General features: G+C 41.9%; 2 protein-coding genes across 6 annotated transcripts in view; one reads left to right on the forward strand and one right to left on the reverse strand.

Moving 5' to 3' along the window:
* FAM210A (family with sequence similarity 210 member A) overlaps positions 1–2,244 on the reverse strand; it is a 20,027-nt gene extending 17,783 nt beyond the window's left edge. For 2 of the 3 annotated variants that reach the window (XM_075416523.1, XM_075416522.1), the window contains exon 1: positions 2,127–2,244. The gene's annotated coding sequence lies outside the window, so the exon portion shown is untranslated. Of the gene's footprint in view, positions 1–1,532; positions 1,622–2,126 lie in introns of those variants that run through there. The other variant, XM_075416525.1, reaches the window with a different exon arrangement.
* Positions 1,785–20,594, forward strand: RNMT (RNA guanine-7 methyltransferase). Of its 3 annotated transcripts, none has more exons than XM_075416521.1 (11): positions 1,785–1,895; positions 4,077–4,356; positions 6,543–6,675; positions 8,480–8,602; positions 9,835–9,950; positions 11,840–12,021; positions 12,617–12,781; positions 13,908–14,025; positions 16,007–16,108; positions 18,606–18,639; positions 20,472–20,594. In XM_075416521.1, the coding sequence occupies exons 2-11, from the start codon at positions 4,120–4,122 to the stop codon at positions 20,507–20,509; spliced, it is 1,248 nt and encodes a 415-aa protein (XP_075272636.1). In that variant the 5' UTR covers positions 1,785–1,895; positions 4,077–4,119; the 3' UTR covers positions 20,510–20,594. The 3 variants fall into 3 exon arrangements, with proteins under 3 accessions (XP_075272636.1, XP_075272634.1, XP_075272635.1); XM_075416519.1 differs by lacking the exon at positions 1,785–1,895 and adding an exon at positions 2,460–2,539; XM_075416520.1 differs by lacking the exon at positions 1,785–1,895 and adding an exon at positions 2,523–2,612.
* The last annotated feature ends 3,878 nt before the right edge of the window (positions 20,595–24,472 follow it).

Below are 24,472 nucleotides of genomic sequence, written 5' to 3' on the forward strand. Positions count from 1 at the left end.
CTGATCCTTGATCTAAAGTGCTGGAACTAGGTATTTACCTAACAGAATGTCAAGGTAAAATCCTTATGATCTGTTGTGATGATACCTTACTGTCCAGAAGACTTCAGTCACGTTTTGGGCCCAGGTCTCTGTTCTTCAGTGGTTTTATTTCTTTCTTAATACTGAAATATTGCCGATTGATGTTGAATTTGTTTCGGCATCTAATTTTCAAAATAAGTTCAGCTTCAACTATCTGGGTTCACAGTGTATCAGCACTAACAAGAACTATGTCAGATCATCTTCTCAATCTGCAAAACTAACCAATTGCAAGGAACACTGTGGATTCAACTAGTACTTTTATATTTTAAAAATCAGTGCTCTTTCTGCTTTTGTCATAGATTTTTTTGTGGCCTTATCTTCAAGACCAGTCAGAACTCCCTACAGATCCAGAAACATGTAAAGATGCAAACTGAGGGCTGTTACCTGAGATAAGTGGACTTTCTCAGTGATGCCTATAAGCATATACACAGAGCTACGCCAGTTTATCTGGAGAAAACATCATCTACAGCAGGAGAGTTACACAGATCCTTCTAAAAATCAAAGACAGATCAAATCTTTTCTTATAGTCTGTGGAATAGATCTGTAGACAGTCACACTAGACAAATCTTTAACTTCTTACATTCCTTACATACTCTTTAACCATCTGAATTAGCCTACTCAGTTTTTGTCATGTGGAAGCCACCTGATATCCACCTACCCAAATCATCAAATGATTTTTTTTTTTCCTCCCTGATGGAAGTGTTTCTCAAGCAGTGAGTGCAATTCAATAATGCTGCCACAGAGGCCAGTCACACTCCCTTTTACCTCAAACAGCCATTCAACAGAAAAGGACATAAACACTTGCTGCCAGCCCCACAGGAGGAGATGGATTGTGGGGACACATTATCCTCCATACATGCATCTCCCACACAGAAGCAGCTGCAAGTCATATAAGCTAGCAGCACAGGCAGCGACACACATTCTAAATGAGGAACCTGCTCCCTACCTCTCCCTGAAGTAGCAAAACTTCAGCAACTCATTTTAAATTTATACTTAACAGCAATGACACGGTGGAGTTTAGGTAAATTGAGGACCACTTTTGGTTCAAGCCTGCTTAAGAACTAGTTTTGGTATGGAATTCTAGGACACTTCAGGTATTACTGTCCAAATTCATGTTTCCTCTTGTGGGCCAGCTTGTAGAAGGCATTTCAGAAACAGACACAAATTAGGCTGAACGTGTAATTTGTAACATCCGAAATAAATCCATGCTGGACTTCAAAATATAAAGTTACTTATCTGATCTAACAGCCTCATCAAAAACTCAGTTCTGATTTCTCACCATCTGCCTCCCTGGAAAACTCCCACAGTTAATTACCAGAAGCAGATTACTAACAAGACCCATAACTCTATACAACTTTGCTAAACCGCTGCCTCCTACGGGTTCAGAGACCTCCAAAGCCAGTAGAGGAAAAAAGCGCTGAAAGCTCAAGGTGAGCAAGAAAACACAACGTTACCAGCGAAGGGGCAAGGGGAACAAAACCCAGGTTTCTCCGTCGTGAGATTCTCCCGCCGAGGGAAGCCAGCCCTTCGGTCGCATGTCACGTGCCACCAACGGGTCACCAAACACCGTGCAAAACACTTATTAGAGAAGAAAACGTTTGTGCAGCCACCTCGGGGAGCCTAAACGTCACGGCAGGCGCCGCGTCGGCTGCCTCGGGAGCACAGCCCGACCACGGCCCTCAGCGGCACAGCTGCTGGAGGCTCGCGGCTGACATTCGGGCCGCCAGGCGAAAAAACGGCCGCGGAGTTCGCCAAGGGGAAAGCTGCGGCCCGGAGAGCGCGGCGCTCCGAGCGGCCCGCAGCCCCGGCCGCCGCAGGTCAGTCAGCCCGAGCCCCCGGGGGCCGCGATAGAGAGCACGGCCGGGGGCGGGGGACACCCCTGCGCGGCGGTCCGGCCACCCCCCAACAGCCACCACCCCCCCCCGCCAGCGGCCCCGCCCGCCCCGGGGAGGGGGGGGAGGCTCCGGGAGGAGCCCGCCCGCGCCCTCCTCCGCCCGCTCCCCGGCGCCAGCCCCTTCCCCTTCCCCTCGGCCCCACCGAGCGGGTACCTTGCGGCCCAGCCACCGCTCCTCCTCACGGGCCCCGGGCCATGGGGACACGCTGGGCAGCGGTTGACCCACGGCCGCCGCCGCGCGCGCGCGCCGCTCCCGTCACCTCCCCCGCCCCGCCCCGCGCGCGCGGCAGGGCAACGTGCAGCAACGCCCGTCCCCACCACCACCTTGAGGCCCCGCGGGGGCCCCGGCTGCGCAGGCGCGCCAACCGCCCCGCCCCGCCGCGCGGCCCTCTGGGGCTCGTGGTCCTCCCCTCCGGCGGGCTGAGACCGGCCTGCGCAGACCCGTCGAGTTTCACGCGTGCGCGGCGCCGCGCTCCGTTGCCCTTCCCGGATGTGACGCCTCCACTCCCACCGCCGCGCTGCGGGGGGCGTCACTTCCGCAAACAGGATGGCGGAGCGGCGCGCGGGGTGAGTGCTGCGCGCCCGCCCTCTCGCCCGGCCCGGCGGCGGGTAGCGCGAGGCGGCGGCGGCGCGGGGCGAGGTGGGCGTCGCGGCGCGCGGGACCCGGGCCCTCGGCCTCGCGGGCGGGCGGGGTGGGCGGGGCGCGCGGGAGGCTTGGACTGCGGCCTCCCATCGCCGCCAATCGGCTGCGGCCGCGCCGGGCCTCCTGAGGGGCTCCGCGGAGGCGCGCGCTTTGTCCGTTGCTGCGGTGGGGCGGAGCGGGCCGGGCCTCGGCGGGCTCCCGGGTCCCTCGGAAACCGCCCGGGCGGCGGCCAGGCCGCGGGAGCGCCGCGCCGGAGGGTCCGTGCCTCCCTCCCTCCCTCCTTCCGCGCAGCCTGTCGCGGCGCAGCTAAAAGCCCTCAGGGCCCCGGCCGTTAACGGCGCGGCAGCGCCTGTCGTTTCTTTGCGCTCCCTGAGCCACGAGCGCCGTCCCGTCCCGTCCCCCCGGCGCTGTGAGCTCTCCGGCGTCCCTCCCGAAGCAGCCGCCCCCGGGGCGCTTGGCTGCTGCCGCTGGCTCTGAAGCTCGGAGTTTAGGCTTTAAAAGCAGGCGGCGAACCGCTCGGAGCGGAAAGGGCGCGCTGCCTCGGGAGCGGGGTGCTGCGCCGCTGGGGAGTAGCCCTCCCGAACGATGCTGTGAGGCGAGGAAAGCCGCTCTGGGGCCTCTGCGTGGCGGTCCGCTCAATGAAAGTGTTTTGGGCCTCGTGAGGAGACTGAAGCCTGGGTGCAGTGGAGTGTGTGTGTTTCCTGTGAGACTGAAATAGACCACTGGCTTAGGAAAGGAGATGCCAAATTGCTGTCTCCTGTGCCTTGTTAAAAAGTGGGTGTCCTGCTTCCTGGCAATGGTGTGGAGAAGGCTGGGATGTGCTGGAGACTAAATGAGCTTTACAGCAGCAGTTTGCTGTCCTGCGGAACGTATAGATGTTTGTGAGGTGGACATACAGAAATGCAGCTACCACTGAAGAATTCTAGTGTTAGTGAAGCTTGAGGCTTAGTGGATATTGTTGGCAAACTTGATAATCCACAACTGATATGGAAAGTTGCTCTTAAAAACCACCTTGATTTTTTTTGTTTGAGGGCATCCGTTTGAAAACGTACCAGATCAAGTAATGGATTTACTAATTTGAGGACCTCTGTCAGCTTGTGTTTTAAAACACGAAGTGATTTGTAGCTTACTTTTTATGGGGAGGGGGAAAGGGAGGTTACAGGTGCAAAAGAAATAAGGCTTTGCAGCTGAATCGACAGATAAGGAAGACTCTAATGTGAAAAGTAAAGATTTCTCTTAATTTGATGTTTTTGTAATGAGAGTACTTCGAAATTCCACATTTTGTTGTGCTGTCTATTAAATAACTACACAAATCTGAAGTTTATATGTTGCCCAGGGCAAAGGCATGTTATTTGTTTATAACTCCTCTATTATGATTGACGGTCATGGTCGTAAACATGAGTAAGTGAAATTCAATACTGAAAATAGTTGGTGGGTTTTTTTTTTTCCCCCCCTCTGTAGATTTCCATTGTGATCAGTGGATGAGGAGACGAACCTGTCAAAAATGGCTGATTTAACCAAGACAGAAGAACAGGAAGTGGAGAAGAGTTTGGATGAAGAAGTGGAGAAAACACCTCGTACTTTAGAGGCAGATTCAGGTGTTGGGGGGGAAGGCAATAGTTCAACTTCAGGTACAGTGCACTCCACTGCTGAAGAAGAAAACGAAGTTGATAGTGGTAATCAGGATGACAGAGCGAAAAGGAAGACTTCAGATCCTGAAGATGAACCTCCTAAGAAAGCAGTGAGTATCATTTATTTTGAGCTACGTCCAAGTACTTGTTTCGAAGCCTTAGCTCAAGAAAAGATTGAAAGTATTTGTGCTAAACATATACGAACCAGCATGAGACACCAAATGTCAAAGTTTGTGGGTGGCTTCCTAGCAAAACAACAGGTGCAGGAGTTATACTGAGCTTAACAGAAGAGAAAGAGGGCTGGCAATTAGAGTGTTAGGAAAACTGATCTCAGCACATGCTTAGTCTAATTCTAAGATCATTGTCCCGTTGCCTGCGTGGTAGCAGTCTGGTAGTGTAATGCAGGATTTACTGGCGTTAGTCCAAGTCACCTGTCTTGAATCGATATGTTTTGTATGTTGTAATGCTGTGTGTTAGTACAGTTGTCTGTGCATGGGAGGCTCTTCCAGAAGGTAATTTTGTCCTTTAATTTCCTCAGTAAGGTATTGAATAATTTAGAAAACTCCACAAACTGCATCCTCTGTGGTATGATTTCAGTATGATTGTTAACAAAGTACTGAAGGGTTTGCATATTTTTTTGGTTTAAGACTGCAAGAATGGTAGAAGATATTTGTCCTTTTAAATAAGAGGGTGAAGCAGGTAATGTTTTGTATGTCCTTTATTATGTATGAGCATGTAGAAACTGATGCCGTAATATTTAGTCTAATTGTGACCTTTTGGTATGTATAAGTATGATTTGAAAATGTCTTTGACCTAATGTTTTGTTTGTCTGTTCAGAATTTTTCCAGGATGTTAAGTTTTTGGCTAAGCAATCTGGTGAAATAAAGAGAGCCCTTTGTTGTGGTAGGAACATTATTAACCCTGTCATCTTTTTGATAGTGTTTAGGTGGACAAGAACTACGTTGTTTTTGTGTAGCCTAAGGGTGTAGAGACATGATTGCGTTGAACAGAGCTGCCAGCATCTAGATATTATTGCTGATGGTTCTTTGCAACTGTGCTTGCAGCAGCTGAGATATGTTAATGGATTGTATGAATATGTCCCCCACACTTGTCAGTCAGCCCTTCTAGCTTATGTCGCCTTCAGTGGCCATTCAGGGAGCCATCTGTGCTTACCCTAAAAAAAGACTAGAAATAGTCATAATATTTGTTAGTATCAGTTAGCTGAGTGTGGTACTAAACAGATGTCGGGGTCAGGTTTACAAAATTATATGAAACACTGAAGAATTCACGTAGTGTATTGAAGTCAGTCAAACCTTATTTTCTCTTGAGGAACTGCTATTTGAATAATAAGATACCGGGATGTTGACTTTTGTAGTCAACTGTTGGGAATGCTTTTAATTGCTGTGTGAACTCGTGCTGGCTGGGGCTTTGTAGCATGTTTGTGGGTTTTAGCTGAGAATCCTTCATTGTGGTTTGTACTGTTATTTCAGACACTTTTGTGCCTCAAAGAATTTGTGTTGGTTCTCCATGTTCTGTTACTTTATATTTTATTTATATTTATTTTCATTTCATGTATATAATGGAAGATAATTTTCAAGTTGAAGAAATGTTAGGAGCATGATATCTGCATGTAGGCTGCTTCTCTGTGTCACATGGGGCAGAAATCTCTTGGACTATTTACAGTTAAGGCTAAATGAGAGACATTTTTGCAGTTTACTGTTAAGCATTAAATGGGATATTGTTGTCAAGTCATTACTCTTTTTCCCTTACTGTGGTCTGTTTAAAGCTCTGACAGTGTGATCACCCGCCTAGGGCTTTATGCGACATCAGCTAGTTGGCATTTTGGTCAAATCGGCAGTTAATATACTTCTGTTAGATGTAAACACTGAATTTCTGAAATAGGATGTTTGAAGAAGCTTAAAGCTGAAATAATAGCCCTTGAGAAAGAATATCCTGTTCTTCAATCCCTGACTCTTTGAGAGTGGTGGGAGTATTAGAAAACTGAAGATTAGGTATTTCTGTGAGGGAAAGGTGCTGGGCATCATCCATCAGAAATTACGTGAACCCAACTGAAAAGGGGATTAAATTTTTAAGGGAATTTTCTCTGTGATAACTGAAGTACTGACGTCAGTACGAGGACAGATGTGGGAAGTGTTTTTGTATGTATAATAATGGTGCCCTTCATAGTGTTACTTGTCTAATTTCTTAAATCCTTGAAGTCAACACGTTTTGATTAAATGAAAAAGTAATAAAAAGAATTCACTGTTTGAGTCTATTCCTTCCCTCATTTCTGCAGTGTGAAATAGGCCATGGGCAAGCTGTAGCTGCACATTATAATGAACTTCAAGAAGTTGGATTGGAAAAACGTAGCCAGTCTCGCATTTTCTACCTCCGCAACTTTAATAATTGGACAAAGAGTGTCCTCATTGGTAAGGTTCCTTAATTGATTGGGTAGAATTTAGTAAAATGTAACTAATTTTTATATCAAAATGTAACTGTTCTGCATTCTGATGATGATTATGGCACTTTGTCTCTTAATACATCGTAAGATATTTCAGGTGCAATAAAATATCTATATTTATTTTTATGTTTAATCTTTGTGATAGTGTGTATTGTTGGAGTGCCAAATATATGCTAAAGTTTTAAAGATCAACTGACCTGAAAAATAAGAAAAGTTCATACTGGAAACTATAAAGTAAAAAAATGAAGCTACAGCTTTCAATCATAAAGAATGTAACTGTTCATGTTAGATTGCGCTGTTCTTGTTATTAAAATCTGTCTCAAATAATTTCATAGCCATTTTGCCAAAGCAGTCTGTCCTCAGGTCTAGATTAAGCAATTCTGTGGGAAACTGGAACGCATAAATGTTTTCTGTATTATCTGTAGTGAATGGTTTAAAAAGATGAAAAACTAGAGGATGTAGTTCTTTAAGAATCAGCAGCTTTTTATAGAAGGCAAAGTCTGCTATTCCACAAATTAGTTCCAAAGTGAAGAAACTTTGGAACTAATTTAACCTGGAGAAGAGGAGGCTGAGGGGGGACCTTACCGCCCTCTACAACTACCTGAAAGGAGATTGTAGTGAAGCAGGTGTTTGTCTCTTCTCCCAAGTAACTAGCGATAGGACAAGAGGCAATGGCCTCAAGTTGCATCAGGGGAGGTTTAGATTGGATATTAGGAAAAATTTCTTTACTGAAAGAGTGGTCAGGCATTGGAACAGGCTGCCCAGGGAAGTGGTGGAGTCACCATCTCTGGAGGTGTTCAAAAAGCATGTAAATGTGGTACTTTGGGCCATGGTTTAGCAGGCATTGTGGTGTTGGGTAGATGATTGGACTTGATGGTCTTAGAGGTTTTTTCCAACCTTAATAATTCTATGATTCTAAACAAAACCATCGGATATCTGCAAACAAAGAAAAGAATGACCAGCACCGCACCACAGATTCATGAAGAGGGATCTATGCCAGAGATTTTGGCACCATTTGTCTTACAACACAGTGAAAAGCAGCATGTTATCAGAGCAGTTTGAAGCAATATTTCAGTCTATATAAAGCCATTTCTGGAGCCTGTGTTGAGGTCTTTCAGTCATGATGAATTTCAGTAGTGTGGCATTATAGCAGTTGTATCCAAACATATTTCAGGTCTCTTACGGTGAAGAAAAGTTGCTAGCATGCTGATACGTTTTGCATAATATGCCAACATGAGTCAGAGCAGGGACAATCTAGACAGAGTGGAGATAGAAGAGGAAATTAAATTGGTATATATTGGGTAAAAAGACAGGAAACAAGTAGCTAGTGTTACTGCAAGGCCTAGGAGAGACTGAGTGCACAACATAGTGCACATTTGCAATGTGACCGCAAGGAAAAAGCTGTGGCTGGTGCATTTAAGTTGGCTTTTGCTTCCCGACTTATGCACAGGTTGTTTGTTTAGCAATGTGCAGTTTTTGCCTTTGTCTGCCAGGGAAACAGTTCAGAGCACTGGTCACATTACATGCAAAGCACATTAAACACAGAAGATATTCATTATTTTCTCCGTAGTTGTACAAGTTTTCAGTTCCTTTCAACATTAGTGGTTTCTAGAAAAAGAGCTTTATGTCTGTAATGTTAACAAGACTTACAGGCAAAGTAAGTTCTGAGATGTTTCAAAATTCTCAAATCCTTTTGGTCCCTTAGGGATCTCTGTACAATACAGGTGAATTACAGAGACCTCTATATGAATTCTCTCTTTTTGTTTTTCTAGGTGAATTTATAGACCGGGTACGACAGAAGAAGAACGACATAACAGTTTTGGATTTAGGATGTGGCAAAGGTGGAGACTTACTAAAATGGAAAAAAGGGAGAATTAAAAAACTTGTCTGTACTGGTAAGAAGACACAACAGCTTTCCAGGGAAAGTACACCAGTGTTTTACAGGAAAAACAAGCACATCGCCAGTCTTTTATTATTTGTTTTTTTAGTAAGCCCAAGAATGTAATGATACATCTCTTATCAAAAAGTTGTCTTGTGTCTTTTAACCTGAAGATGTCAACTTGATTGCCAGCATAAATATAAGAACATTGATATTCTGTGTAATGAGCTTTCAATTCAATTAGTAAATAAAAACTACTATCACAGAGTTACCACGGATTGTCTTAGGCAAAGTGTAACACTGGGGAAAAGACTGACATTTTTTACTTTATTTATTTTCTCCCACGTTTCATCTCTTGTAGCATTTTTAACTGTGCTAAAAATATGCATGTAAGAGTTGCATTTGCAAAATCAAACCCCACAGTGGTTTGACAAAAAATGGTCTTAGATGTTACAGTCAGCCAAAGATTTTCAGACTCAGAAAGTGGAAGAGCTGAAAGCTGATGAAATAATTTTTTGTTTAAATAGTTTGCTTAGAATCTGGGGAGAAGATACCATAACTTCAAACTTAACAGATACTAAAAGTTCATAAAATTGCTTTAGTGGGAATTTTTCTGGGTATTTCACATTTTACAGTTCGTTCTTCTTTTTTCAGTTGGCAGTCTTCAAATACAGTTAATGAATTTTCTTACAAAGTTCTTATGTAAATTTATTGCCTATTGTTACTTTTAATATAGTTCAGTGAAACTCTGTGTCTGAGAGGGGAAGATTCTGAAGAACAAAATTTAGAAATTCCCGTAATGCAATATATCAGCATATATCACAAGTAACTGCATTTCAACATCATGTATATTTGTAAGAAGATTAAGAGCTTTCAGTACTGTTGGAGAAACTCTGGGAGCTGAGCTGTTTCAGACACTTAATGCTAACAGCACTTAGTATCGATCACCTAGTATCCGTCTCTTAAAATTAGCGAAGCTTGCTTTGCACTTGTGAGGATGGGAGCTTTCTAAAATCTTCAGATTACAACTTTTGTCTGAAGTAAAGACTGAGAAGGACAGAGAGTTATAAACCGAGATACCTCCAGCAAATTAAATTCCTTCTCTACAAACTGGAAATAAAAGCGTTTGTTCCCATCAAAGCATAACTGAAGATCAACTTTTATCCCAGCCATAATGAATCTGCTGTATTCCAGTTTTCTTGTCTGGGGAGCAGTTTACACACTTTTTTTTAATATTTCTCTATATAGATATTGCTGACATTTCTGTGCAACAGTGCAAGCAGCGATATGAAGACATGAAAGCCCGATGTCGTTATAATGAACGTATTTTTGATGCAGAATTTATACAAGCAGATAGTACCAAGGTACAGTTCCTATGCTTTATAGTATTTTGGAGGTTGAACATTCTTGTGTTAAGCAAGTACAGGAAGTGATGGTAGTGCTGCAAGATTTAGGGCATGTATATTTTTAAGATCAGATTGTTGTACTGTAAGGAGAATCAACCATACAGGTTACTGAGATGTGGCTGAATGTGTTCCCTTGCCATTTTACAGTGTAACGTTCTTGAAGCCTGAATGTCTTTTTCAGATAATAAACCTGGTGCTTGCAGTCTTTCACTTGACAAGGGGAAGGGAATGACTACTTATTTATGGAGTTCTATGAGCCAGCATGGGATGTTGGACTCTATCTTGGTGAATGTTATTTTTTATGCTGGAGTGAATAAGGGACATGTTCTGATTTGACTTGTACATTTTGCTTATCCTGGTATTTTTCTTTTGTAGCAGCATTTTAATGACTATCATACATGTCTTCAAATCTTATGTGGTAGAGCAGATTTCTGAGACTGGAGGCAATCTTGAATACGTTCCTGAGGCTTAGGAGACCATCTTGTAACCCACACTGCTTTTGCTTCCTGGAATTGCAGGCTGTGGGACAGAGCCTACCTGGTTCTAGCATATCTGTGGAAAGGTTGAAACTGTTCTTCCTAGCCTTGCAGGAAGGGTTGTTGGCTTGAATTCTTGGTTGCTTCTCCTTTGGAGGAATACAGTCTGTATGTTCCGGGTCATCTCTCTTGGCTCAGAATTAGTCAGAGTAGAGAGGAGAGAGCCTTGGCCAGGAGAGAAAGGGATATTTTCACATTGCTATTACAGCTCAGTCTTACATACACGTGTATTTTCTGTTGCACGCTCTGTTGTGCCTGTCCATGCACATGAAAGTTCACCTCTGTGACTTTGTATGTCTACCATCTATATTGTATATAATGCAAAATCTTCTCACAGGGTGTCTAAGTCCGCACACCTTTGTTTCTCAGTTTCATGTATCTCTTTCTCACAAATGTGGAGGGGGAGTAAATCAGATAAAATTGCTGTGGATATGTGAAGTGTCCGTTTTTGTCTTGCCAAATACAGAACGTTGATAGCATGTGGCATGGACTGGTAGAGACTGGGAGTAAGTGGGTGGACAGGAAGTCTGAGAGAACTGTTACTCATGAAATAGTCTGAGTACGGAATGCATATCATGGGCCTTGGGGAGAACTTGTGTGCTCCTGTGTTATTTATCATGGCTACAAGTATTGTATAAAAGAAACCTGATCAAGAAGAGTTAGAGAACTGATGAGTACAGGGTCAAACTGTGGCAAGCTTTCATCTGACAAATTTCAAGGGCTCTAAGTTCTTTGGACTTATGGTTACGTGGGCTGCGTGGGGAGGAGTATGTTGGTACGTGTGTGGGGAGGAATACAGGCACGTACAACTTGGTGGGCAGGCAAATTGCCATATTTAAAACAACCTCTCAATTATATGTTCAGTGGGTCAGTTCTCATTACAGAGATGTAGTAAAATGAAAATTCGTTTTATTATAATAGTTGTTTCCAGCTAAATGATGGCTGGTTATAAACCCTCAGTGGTAAAATATCTCTGGAAACTGTTGGGTAACTAACCTTGGGTTTTGGCCTTTCGGGTATAGTGGTATTACTTGACAACATCAAAAGAATTTGAGGATATGATAACTTTGAAATGTGTATGTGTATTCTTGTTATTTCCTAATGTTGTGTATGGCTTTCTGTGTAGCAGAGGATTTTTTCTTACTCTTACATTTTTCATCATACTCTTGTTGAACTTGTGAAGGAATGGGAGCTGAAAGGAAAAACTTTGAAGAATTATGGGAGTAGCCTGTTTGTTGGAACGTTTAAGTGAATCATGCTTGTTTCTGTAGCTTTTGTTACAAATTTATTGTTCTTTTTAATCTATTTCAGGATCTCTTATCTTCCAAATACAATGATCCAGATATGTGCTTTGACATTTGCAGCTGTCAGTTTGTTTACCATTACTCATTTGAGACATATGAGCAGGCTGACATGATGCTTAAAAACGCTTGTGGGAACCTCTCTCCTGGAGGGTATTTCATTGGCACGACTCCAAATAGCTTTGAACTTGTGTAAGTACTTTTATATTCTATTAGTCTTTCAAAAGTCTGTGAAGCTGTGTTAAGTGGTAGTCCGTTTTACAGTGCTCTGATACATTTGTGCAAACAAAAGCAATATTTTTGCGACTATTTTAGATTCTAGTCAGGAAAATCTCACTCATTAACTTGACTCAAGTGAGTAAATCTGTACCGTACCTTGTGTCTTGCACCTGTAGCTCTTGTGGTGTATAGATCTTCATGCATAAATCCTCTGTAGCAACTTAAGTAGTGGTAAAATAGTCACAGCCTGGGAACTAACTGTCAGGGTTTTGCTGTGGTTGTTCCAAGAAGCCTTGCTTGTCCATATAGACTGTGTCTGGGCTAAAGGTTTATTTTGTAGTTTAGTTCTTGACGTGTTGTATAGGAATGACAAACTGTTGAAACCTAGTATGCTGATTGTCTTAATTTCATTGTTTCATTGCCTCATTAGATAAGGGAGTTGGGAAACTACAGAGATCATGGAATGCTGTACTGGGAGAAAGAATTTCAGGCCTCGTATGCATGGTTTTCTCTGCCCATTAAATTTAAAAACTGGTCAATTAATGTTTATTTGTATCTAATTTTATAGAAAGCGACTTGAAGCTTCAGAAACAAATTCATTTGGGAATGAGGTATACAGCGTAAAATTTGAGAAGAAGGGAGAATATCCCTTGTTTGGCTGCAAGTATGATTTCCACTTGGAAGAAGTGGTTGATGTCCCTGAGTTCTTGGTTTACTTTCCATTACTGGAAGAGTAAGTTAAGTTTTGAATTCATTATACAGTGAAAGCTGTGGAACGTAATAAGCATTTGTTTAGCGTGTGTGTCATTGCATAATACTTGCAGAAAATTATATTTTGGCTTTCTTACTATATTTTTCAGTTCTTAACTTTCTGTTGTTGCTCCAAATGGAGAGGTTTCTTGCGTTTCCATACACAACAGTAATCTGTCCATTGCACTCAGTTGAAGGTGCTGTGTTCAGAAGCTCATGTGAGAAACGAAGTCTCACACAGGAGTGTCTGTATGTGATATGTTGGATCTGTCAGCAAACCTTTGGTGCTGTCAACTTTTTCTGCTTTAATCTTAACTTTTTTTGGGGTTTCATTCTACCTTTCTTTAATCCTTCAGCAGGCACCTCTTCATCATGGTGTATTTCTTGTCTTCTCCAGCTTTCTTTGGATGTTGTAGGATTTTTCCTACAACATATTTTTTTTCTTCACCTTTGAGCATACATTTTGCTGTTACCTCTGTGTGAATTCAGATTTGTCTTTCCCAGGCTGTCTCCTGAGGTACAGACAAATGTTTCTGTGTTGGGGTTGTTCCTGCCATTCAAGCTCAGTGTGGTTGTTAAACAATATTAGGCTTTGCTTTCAAACCTTTATATTTTCACGCACTTCACTTGTAGTTCTCTGAAAAATACCGGCATCTGTCACTGGCACCTGTAACTTCAGTGCTGTATGACCACAATGTCTATATAGAACTGACATGTAAGGCAGTAAATCTGGTAGAAAGGGGTTCTCTAAATATATCCATAATAGCTGATGTGGCAGGGTGATGATATTTCAGGGAAATAGCATAGTCTGTCTGGAAGTTCAAATGAAACTTATTAACTTCTGTGTGTTGGAAGAAGAGATGTTTTTCTATTGAAATGTTTGTAATGACCTCTGTGTAAACTTCTGTAGTCCCAATTCAAAAAAGTACAGTTTGTGGTGGTATTGCAGGTTTTTTTTCATCTAAATGTCTTTACTGAAAAAAAAAATTCTAGGAAGAGTGTAATCCTAGTGAATACCAGAATATGTCACTGTGGCTTAAAATTGTTCCTTTGAAAATAAAACTGCACTCATTTTGCAGCTTTCCTAATTAAGCTTATTATTTTGACAGAATGGCGAAGAAACATGGTATGAAACTAGTCTACAAAATGACGTTTCGGGAATTCTATGAAGAAAAAACCAAGAACGAGGAGCATAAAATGCTGTTAAGGAGAATGCAGGCCTTGGAGGTAAATATGGAGTTAACCGGTTTCATTTAAATAGTGTTTTATGTCGTCTTAATTATTTGTGCAATAATTGAAATTCCTGTTGTGAACATTGTGCGATTTAATTAAGGGCTACCAGTAGAAGAACTAAACTCCTGTGGCTGAAAGTGCAACTGTGGTGAGTTGACCTTGACTGGCTGCCAGACACCCACCAACCTGCTCTTTCATTCCCTCTTCCCAACAGGGTGAGGGGAGAAAAGAAGAAAAAAACCTTGTGGGTCGAGATAAAGGGAGATTGCTTAGCAATTACAATCATGGGCAAAAGAGGCTAAACTTGAAGACTGATTGAATTTATTACAAAAAAAAAAAAAAAGTGTAGCATGGTGAGAAACAAAGACAAAGCTAAAACCACCTTCACACTACCTGCTCCTTGTTCCCAGGCTCAACTTCACTCTTTCACTCCTGACCTTTCTACCTGCTCTCTGCAGCACAGGGAGATGAGGAATGGGAGTTGTGGTCTGTCCGTAACACTTTTTCTCTACCTCTCCTTCCTCCTCACACTGTTTCCCTGCTCCAGCAGGTGTCCCTCCCTAGAGCACCTCCTCCTGCTCCTCCTTCTCTGGCCTGTGTGTCTGCAGGGTAGTTTCACATTTTTCCTCACTCTTCTCACAGCTGTTGCATAGGGTTTTTTTTGCACTTTCTTAAATGTGCTTTCCCAGAGGCACCCCACTCATGGCTGAGAGGCTCAGCTGTGCTGTTTGGAGCTGGTGGAACTGTCTGTGTCTTGGACAGCCATGGCCCTGGCCTCTCCTCACAGAGGCCACCTCTGCAGCCCCCTGCTGCTATCACCTGAGCACGAGCACCCAACAGAGTGATTCAGTTTTGTAGATAAAATTTCAGTTTTGAGGCAAGTTTTCATTTTTATTGAGTAGTAAGCAGAAGCACAAGGATTGTGCCTAGTGTCAGGTAGTGATAACCATAATCCAGTTCTTCCTCAGCAGAGAAAGACTGAAAGCTGGATCTTTGCGCAAGGAATATTGATTGAAAAGACAGAAAGTAATCTTTAATAAAAGGACAGATGGTGTTTGTAGAAGAAAATGGTACTTAACTGTAACTGAGCTGAAGTTTTTGCCCAATATTTTTGCCTTTTTATCGACTTCAGCAGCTTCAGAGAAGCTTTTCAGTGCCATCTCTGAGACTTTGGTTTTACTCACACTTCTCTGTGCTTCCCTTCTCCCTCAAACAGTAGAATTTTTCAGCATAAAACTATCAAGTCAAGTATATGTGGTGACTTATTAAACTGAGTCACATGGGCTGCAAGTGGACTTGACTGTCATTGTTGACTCTGAAAGGGGTGGTGCTTTGTGCGGGCTTGTATTGCTAGTAGCGTGGTGGCACAGCCTTTGACATATCGGCTTTGTTCTCAGAGAAGTGAGAGCTGTCTTAAATTAGTGGCCACTTGTAATTGAGGACTGCATTGTTAAGCACAGACCATTATACAGTAGCTGGGATCCTTAAGAAGTGTATGCATAGTTTTGAAAAATCAATTCTATACTTCTGTTACAGCTCCTGTGTGTTGTTAAAGCATTTTAAACATTCTGCCTGAAATCTTTCAGTTGATCATTTCTTGGTACTTCTGCTTAAGAGAGATGTTGGCTTGTTTAGTTGCTGTTTTAAAAGAGCATGTATCTAGGTACTGCTCATAATGAGCAGTACACGGAGAATAATTTTTATAGTTACTCTCTTTCCCCCATTTTGGAAACATGGATAACAGTTAATTTATAAATCCTGGGTGTCAGATTTTCTGGGTGTCGGATTTTCTGGGAAGTGGGGAATACCAGACCTGATCTTATAGGTGCTATAAAGTAGAGATTTAAATTTAAGATCCTTTTAATAATTACTGTCCTCTGTTCTGGGCTATGTTGTGACAAACTCTTGACGGATGTGATTAATGTATCTTACTACACAATTAATAGTTTTTTCTTTTTTTTTCTATGTTCTCCAGCCATATTCTACATTTGGTGATTCCAGGCTTGTTTCTGATAAACCTGATGATTATGAGCATGCAAAAGAGTTTATCAAAGATGGCAAGGCAAAGTTACCATTGGTAAGTTACTGCTTACTTCACTAGAGCAAATGGTGTCTTTGGACATGTGACGCCTGCTGCTTCTTTCCAGCTGCAATGAAATTGGTATGAATGTCTCTGTGCATGTGAAAAATGGTAGAGCTGCAGGGCTGAGGAGTTCGTCTAGTGTATAACTCGTACTCAAAGAATCAAATTCATTTAATTTGGTAGTTATTAAAAAATTTTTAACAATGCAAAAGGAAAAGGATATTTTGCCATCTTCCTTGGCAGTTGTTCTAACCTAACTGTTAATTTGAAGCATTTTCTTACGTTTCTGAATCTTCACGCTACCAATTTTAAAGCTTTCGTTTTCTTCTGTTAATCCTCTGACAGGTGAGTTGAGAACTTTCTGCATAAAACTGCATGTATTTGAAATCTTAAGCATTCTTTGTCTATTGTGGTTTTGGGTGAAGAAGATCTAGCTCCCTCCTAAGTCAACTTTACTAAAGTTCTGTAAATGTTATTTTTTTGATATCTACTGTGCCTTCATTTTTTTTTTTTTTAACAGGGCTCCTAGAATTAAACTAGTCCTATATGCATAAAACTAAATCCATGCATTTCCACCCTGAATTTTATTAATTATTATATTCTGTCCATATTCTGGAGTGAAAAGAAATTTTCTTTGTGATGATAGTGATCTTATGTACAAAACTTAGTCTGCTGTTGTGTCATATTTTTCTGTGTTTCTCCTGTTTTGTCAGCTTGATTTATGACTTAAGAAAGAAAAGAGTACTGAACGATCTTTAAGAGATCATATTAGATTTTAGATCAGTGCTCCAATTAAATATGTTTTTTTCTGCTTCTAGTCTTGTGTTCTAATGCACAGCTCTACCTTTGTGAACTTGCTGTGTTTCTCATGTTTTTATAAAGGATTTTTCTTTCTTCCATTGTCCTAGCAGTACATGACAATGTGGAGTTGTCTGAAGCTTGTCCCCTGCAGCCTTTCATTCTTCTGTACTGGTCTCAGAGTTGGGTGCATGATGGACAGGAGCCTGCACAGCTGCTGTTCTGGGAAGCGAGCAGGAGGACAGACAATGTTTGCTGTTGTTTTTTGCCAGGAACTGCTTCCGTTTGGCTCTTGCCTCTCCATCTGTAGGCAGGCTAGCTATTCAGGGTAGCATATAGCTGCGTGTTTGCTTTGTCTGTGCTTTTGGGGGGTCAGGCTGGATGGAAACCTTGCAAAGGCTTGATTTAACCTAACTATTAATGCTGAATAGTTCCTGATAAGCAATGTTGGCTCTTTTAGTCTGAACTTTAAGTCTTTTTTATGTGTTGAGGCTCTTCGACAAGAGAGAACCAAAACTGGAGACTAGTTTGCATAGAGATTGTAGTTTTAGTGAAATTGTGTATAGTTACTGATAGATGGCATCCCATTTCATTGTCATAGATACAGCATGAGGCTGGTCAGCTTGAAGTTTTTTGGCTTGGGTTTTTCTTTTTTTAATCATTGGTTTAACTACTGTTCATGTTATGAATTCTTAAAGGTGTGTTTCTTTTACTTGTATATATAAAAATCCTATATCAAGAGGGAAAAGAAACATACTCTCTGTATTTGAAATCTAAAAATTTCAAAAAGAAAAATACTTCTTTCAAGAAATAAGCTTAAGAATGTGAGAATGGTCAAGTCAGACCAAAGACTTCTTTTGTCAGGTGCTGTGTCACCTGACAAAGAAGAAATCTGCTTGAACAAGCCTTTTTTCACTAGCATTTTAAAAAACTAATTATTTGGTCAGGCTTGGTCAGTGGGTATAGTATATGCACTAAATCATACTCCCAGTGAGGACTCACTGGAATGGGCAGAGCCGAAAACCCATCTTGTTGTTGTTGTTACCTCATGCTTCTTAATTTGTAGGGTAAATGGCCACAGCTTTTTACTTGTGCACTTGCCCTGCTGTCATCCGAAAGGCTGAGCTAGGAGTAGGTTTCCTGGGCTGCAAGGCAGGCTGTTTTTTCACAATGTGTGAGCTGGGTTGGGAGTTCGTCTCCTGCAAATAGAGTTTTTATGAGCTGCAGGGAAATGTTAGGTGGAGGCAGGCGGTGTTCTTGGGGAAGGTGGCAGCACAGTGATATAGGGCCTCTTCATTACTTCTGCACAAGTGTTGGGCATCTCAGCCTAGGGAGCAGCTTGAGCCACGTCAGGTCACACTGATGTGTGGTAATGGGCCCAGCATGCTCTGCATTGTAGAGACATCCAGCCCAACAGACTGTTGGCCCATTCTCCTACACCTGTGTAATTTATGTGTGTTCATTATCTGGGGTATTCCAATTCCATACTGTCCTAGTTATTGGAGTTATAAGTATCTGCGGGCTACAGTAATGCTCTTCTAGTCTCTAAATAGCCAGCCAGTGTGGGTGGTTAGAAATTGGTCTGTGAAAGATTGATTGTCGCAAGTTAAATTGGTGTTTTATCGTTTCCTTATTTTTTGCTGAAACTGTATTTTTTTGTTTGTGGTTTTTCTTTTTTTTTTCCCCCTTCTAGGGAACGTTGAGTAAATCTGAATGGGAAGCAACAAGTAAGTATTGTTTTGAAAACTCAGCATTGACTGAATGACTGCTATGGAAAGCATGTGAAATAATAGCCTGTTGGTTATGGAAGAAAATCCAAATTTTAAACATAACAAGATTTTATTATTTGTGTTACTCAAATGCATATGTATAGATTATGTAGTCCACACATCTCAAGAAATTGGGCGGGAAATGCATAAAATAGATTGAAATTTTGCTTTATTTAAGAAGCTTCTAGCACGCAGACTTTTGTGCTAAAATAGTTTGAGGAAGCCTTACTTAGGATGTATGAAAAGAGTATGCCATTGTTAGAGGATTAAATGCAATACTGCCGTTTGGTACACTTGGATGTTATACTGTTATCAGTGAACTAGAAAACAAACTCCTGTTGGGACATACATTTATCAAAAATAATACAAATCTATTTTGGGAAGACAGGGACTGAAGCTTTACCCTTTGCCCGTAGTGATATATGTTTCAGGAAGAATCAATTCAAGCATGCATGGTGAAGGGGTATTTGAATATTTTATAAAGAGAGGAGGAAAAAAGTCGGTGCCTCAGACACTGGAAAGGATACACTGCTGTTAAATATGTTTTAAGATTTTGTGAGCATGTGCCATGGAAAACTTTTGACATATTTTTTTTCCAATGTTGAGTTAAATAAAACTCAGATGTAAGGGACTGAGAATTCTAATGATCAAAATTGACTCCCGGAGAGGTTATTACTAACTTCTGTGTAACTGCAGCCAACCAGCATCTGCGTTTTTGCAGACTGTACACTGGACGTGTTAGTGGTTTAAAAACACCCAAAAAGCACTGTTCAATTCATGAATGAAAAAATCTTTAGTTAAGGTGTTTGCTTTCTTGAATTATTATCTATTTTGTAAAGGTATGAATCATAAGGTAGACATTAATTCCAGCAATGTAAAAGAATTATGTAAACTGTTCATCTAGTTGAGAGGGGCTTTTTATACCTTTGAAAGTTGAGCGAGGACTGTATTTTCTAAGTAGTGTCATTTTTCAGAGAGATTTGGGGTACAGAGCTTCTGATAGGGTATAAGGATAGCTTGCTTGTTACATAGGACTTCAGTTTGCTTTATCGCTGAGGCTTGTCTTGAAAGATTTTCAATGTAGCTATGGCACCTCATCCATTACAACAAAAGCTGACGTCAAGTGCAGATCCACAAACATTGAATTAAAGTCACAGTCCCAAGAAGCTGTTTTAACTTATCTATCTGGTATGAAGAGTAAGAATTTCTGCTGTAGCTGGCATTGATTATGTGCCAGATAATTATTTCTTAGGGTTGCTGGGGTGGACTGTAGGAGTATCCATTTCTAGAATCGTGCTTTCTGGATGTGAGAAAATATCATGTAGCATTTGTAAATATTTTTCTTTACAAGAGTTTATTCACTTTTTAATTAAAAATGAAGTTGATCATTTCACCCCTAATTGTCCATTTCTGCATGTATGAAGGAGTCTTTAAATTTAGTTGCATGTGACTTTTTATGTACCAGTGAATGTTAATTATGTGTAGAATGGCGTAGTAATTTGAGGTACATTCAGATTTCAGTAATACTGTTAACTGAAGTTAGCATTGCATTAACTGTATCAGCAGTATTTAAAATATTCTGCTTTTGTGCATTCTTAGCTTTATTGTGAAAACATGTCTAAAACCATTGAATGCTAGAGTGACTCATTGGGAAGCCATAGCAGTTTTTATAATTTCAGTAACCTGCTAACAGGTTGTTTGGGCAAGTTATCAACCTGTTTACATTTTGAAAACTGAATCAAATGGCAGAGGAAGCTGAAACTTTAAATATGTTCCATTTTCTTTTTTAGGTATTTACTTGGTATTTGCATTTGAGAAGCAAATGTGAAACTTCATGTGCTGGATGCAGTGAGAAGAGATCATATCCATGTGCAAGTTGGAATGGTCAGAAGTCCATTGTGGCAACTATTTTTTTATTTTTTATTTTTTAATTATCAGAAGCGTGCAGGCCACTACCAAAAACTAGAGCAAGCTCATGATTCTGAGTTACATTGCCTGTCTGTGACAGATGGACTTGCGTGTGTATATTTAAGAAAGATTCTGAACCAGTCTTTTTACATTTGTAAGCAATCTGCATGCTCTCAAAACTCACGTTTGAACTTGACATAACTTCATGTTAGAAACAAATGTTTTGTTAGGAGAAGTGTGTTTGTGATTACAAGCCTGACCCTGCACTTGCTGATGTTGATGGAAAAATGCCTGTTGACTTCAGTGGTGCAGAATGAGGGCCTAAATACTGTACTGCAGAGCTCAGTTAATTCATAATGAGATATATTCTGACATATAGGGTATGTCTACATTGCATGCAGAGCTAAGTGGCAAATAATATCTGAGTCAGTTTGAGTACTTCTGTGCTGTGCTCAAGCCTGCAGTGTAAATCTACCTTAGTGGTATTCAAGGTGTAGTTCACATGGTGGAGTCCCATGATCTTGTTTTTTTGTGCTTGCTGATATGTAGTGTCACTTCATGGTGCTTTCAAGATTAAATGAGTTTGTTCTGTACAAAGCTGCTCTGAAAGAACTGAATTTCTAAAGTTTCAAATCTTTACATCGTTTTTCCAAATGGTAATTAGTAATGGCTGCTGAACTTGGATTACTGAACATTTTCTATTGTATTAAAGACTCTCCTGACTTTTTGGCAGTTTTAATGTCTCCTGAAACTTACTAGACGGATCTTAGGATGTGTTTCTTACTTGTTTCATAAAATTCCAAGTGTGCTCGGCAGAAGGATGAACTATTGGTGGTGATGGACTCATCACAGTCCTTAAGGCATTAGTAATGTGGTCACATACTGGATCATGAATTAAAAGGGGAGCCTGTATAACGTTTGAGGACACTAGAAATTCACTCTGGGAGGGAGGGCTGTGTATGTGTGTGTGTACACACCCTGGTACATATGGATAACAATCCCCAAATTAAAACCAAATACTCTGGGAATGTAATCTCATGATACCAGTAGGCAGAGCTGTGCCTAACTACCATCTTAACTGCCCGTCAGTCTCTTAGAGCTGGCTTAGGGATTTCTGACATGGTGTTTGCTCTGCTTTCCACGTGCTTGTAGCCACCCACTACTGAGAGGGCGTAGGTGCATCATGTTTTTTCTCTCCCTTCTTGGGCTAACAGTAGCTGTTTGCTGCTGTTGGCTAGTATAGTTTATGTAGAGATGAAATGATGAAATGTTGATGGTACATGAGTATTTTGAAAAGTTGTGATAAACCTAGGAAAGACCATTTCTGTTACAAAGTTAAGCATTCAAATTATCTGGAGTTTGTGGTTGTATTGCCTTCTCCCTGTAATTAGGTCGTACTCTTTCCTCCATGACTCCTTAATTTTTTTTTTTATTGTATAGAAGAATAAGTATAACCTTCACCAAAGCAGTAGAATCACAGTCAGTTCTGCTGCTGAAATTAAGAAAACAAGATTCTTTCTTGTATGCTAGAACTAGTACTCATGAAACTAGCTGAAAAATGCTGACACTTTAGAAGTGCTGAAATGTTTCGTTGAAATTTGTGTGTGTCAAAGCTAGTTTTGTTGGATTTCTTTATCAACTTTCATTTGCCAGCACAGTGTTACGCTCTTTTTGGAAGATACAAGAACAATAAAAAGAGGGGAAATACAGTGGAGTGTCTTTCCTATTTTAATCAAATTTCAATATGTCACGGAATCACTTAATGGTTGAGGTTGGAAGGGAGCTCTGGACGTCATCTGGTCCAACTTTTCTGCTCAAGCAGGGCCACCCAGACCCGGTTGCCCAGGACCACATCCGGAGAGCTTTTGGATATGTCCAAGGACAAAGACTCCACAACCTCCCTGGGCAACCTGTGCTGCTGTGTGGTCACCCTGACAGTGAAAAAGCATTTCCTGATGTTCAGAGGGAACCTGCTGTGTTTCAGTGTGTGCCTGTTGCCTCTGGTCCTGTCACTGGACACCACTGCAAAGAGTCTGGCTCCATCTTTACACCCTCCGTTCACCTATTTGTACACATTGATGAGATTACTACCACGAGCCTTCTCTTTTTCAGACTCAGCAGTCCCAGCTCTCTCAGCCTTTCTTCACATGAGAGATGCTCCAGGATTTTGAACACAGTTGGACCCAGAATTGACTCCTGGGGTACACTGTTAGTGGCCTCCAACTAGACTTTGTCCCACTGATCACTGCTCTCTGGGACTGCTAGTTTGCAGTCCACCTGACTGTCTGCTCATCCAAGACGGTGTTAAAAGCCTTCCTGAAGTCAAGGTATACTATATTGCCTGCTCCCCTCATCTACCAAGCCAGTCATTTATTTTGTCATAGAAGTTTATCTGGTTGGTCAAGCGTGACTTCCCTTTGATGAATCCATGCTGACTACTCCTGGTGATTTTCTTGTCCTTCATCTGCCTGGAAATTGTTTCCAGTATCTGTTGTTCCATCACCTCATCAAGGTGGGGTTGACCGTACTGTAGTTTCCTGGTTCTTCCTTCTTGAAGATAGGAGTTGCATTGGCTTTCCTCCAGTCTTTGGGCACTTCTCCCACTTCCCATGAGTATTCAAAGATTATTGAGAGTGGCCTCGTAATGACACTTGCCAACTCCCTCCGTGCTAGTGGGTGCCTCCCATCAGGGTCCATGGACTTACGCATGTCTAGTTTGCTTGAGTATTCCCTGAGCTGATCCTCTTCGACCAAGGACACATTTTTCCTTGTTCCAGCCTTTCCCCCCTGGTCTCAGGGCCTGGGATTCCTGAAGGCCAGTCTTGCTAGTAAAGACAGAGGCGAAGGCGGCATACGGGACCTCAGTCTTTACCATGTCCTGTATCACCAGTGCCACTGCCCCATTCAGCACTGGGCTCACATTTTTCCTAGCCTGACTTATTTCACCAATGTACTTGTAGAAGCCTTTCTTGTTGCCTTTGAAATCTCTGGCCTGATTCAATTCCAGGTGGGCTTTTGGGTTTTCTAACTGTATCTCTGCATGGTTGCACAGTGTTTCTATTCCTAGCAGGTTACTTGTGCGTGTTTCCACCCTCTGTATGCTTCCTTCTTGTGTTATAGCTTTGCTAGGAGCTCCTTGTTCATACATGCAGGCCTCCTGGCATTTTTGCCTGATTCTGTATTCATTGGAATGGACCACTCGACCTTGGAGGAGGTGATCCCTTGAATATTAACCAGCTTTACTGAGGCCTCCTTCCCTCCCAGAGCCTTATCCCATCAGACTCTACCAAGCAGATCTTTCAAGAGGCCAGTGTCTGCTTTCCTGAAGTCCAGTGCTGTGCTTGCTTTTTGCCCTCCTCCCTCATCTGAGGATCATGAACTCCAATATGTCATGGTCACTGCAGCCAAGGTTGCCTTTGACCTTCACATCCCCAACAAGCCCCTTGGTGGTGGTGAGTATGAGGTCCAGCAGAGCACCTCTCCTTGTTAGTTCTTCTGTCACTTGGATCAGGAAGTTGCATCCATGCCCTTCAGGAACCTCCTGAGTTGCTTAAGTCCTGCTGTGCTGTCCCTCCAGTAGATATTGAGGACCAGGGCCTGTGAATGTGAAGCAGCTTCTAGCTGTGTGTAGAGGGCCTCATCCACTTCTTCCTTCTGGTCAGGTGGCCTGTAGCCAGCACCCACCATAATGTTACCCATACCTGTCATCTCTTTAGTCCTTACCTGTAAGCTCTCAGTTGGCTCATTGCCTATCCCAAGGCAGACCTCCATGCATTCCAGCTGTGTTCTTATGCAAATGACAACTCCACCACTTCACCGTGTCTTCCTGGCCTGTCTTGCGTAAAGAGCCTGTATCCCATCATTGCGGCACTCCAGTCATGCG

The sequence above is a fragment of the Opisthocomus hoazin genome, chromosome 3 (genome assembly GCF_030867145.1).
Source record: "Opisthocomus hoazin isolate bOpiHoa1 chromosome 3, bOpiHoa1.hap1, whole genome shotgun sequence".
Classification (NCBI taxonomy): domain Eukaryota; kingdom Metazoa; phylum Chordata; class Aves; order Opisthocomiformes; family Opisthocomidae; genus Opisthocomus; species Opisthocomus hoazin.

Excerpts from the sequence above, each read along its gene's own strand:
- RNMT (XM_075416521.1), top strand. The coding sequence starts at position 4,120 with ATGGCTGATTTAACCAAGACAGAAGAACAGGAAGTGGAGAAGAGTTTG. Across the intron at positions 4,357-6,542 it reads ATGAACCTCCTAAGAAAGCA|TGTGAAATAGGCCATGGGCA; the intron begins GTGAGTATCATT and ends TCATTTCTGCAG. Across the intron at positions 18,640-20,471 it reads ATCTGAATGGGAAGCAACAA|GTATTTACTTGGTATTTGCA; the intron begins GTAAGTATTGTT and ends TTTCTTTTTTAG.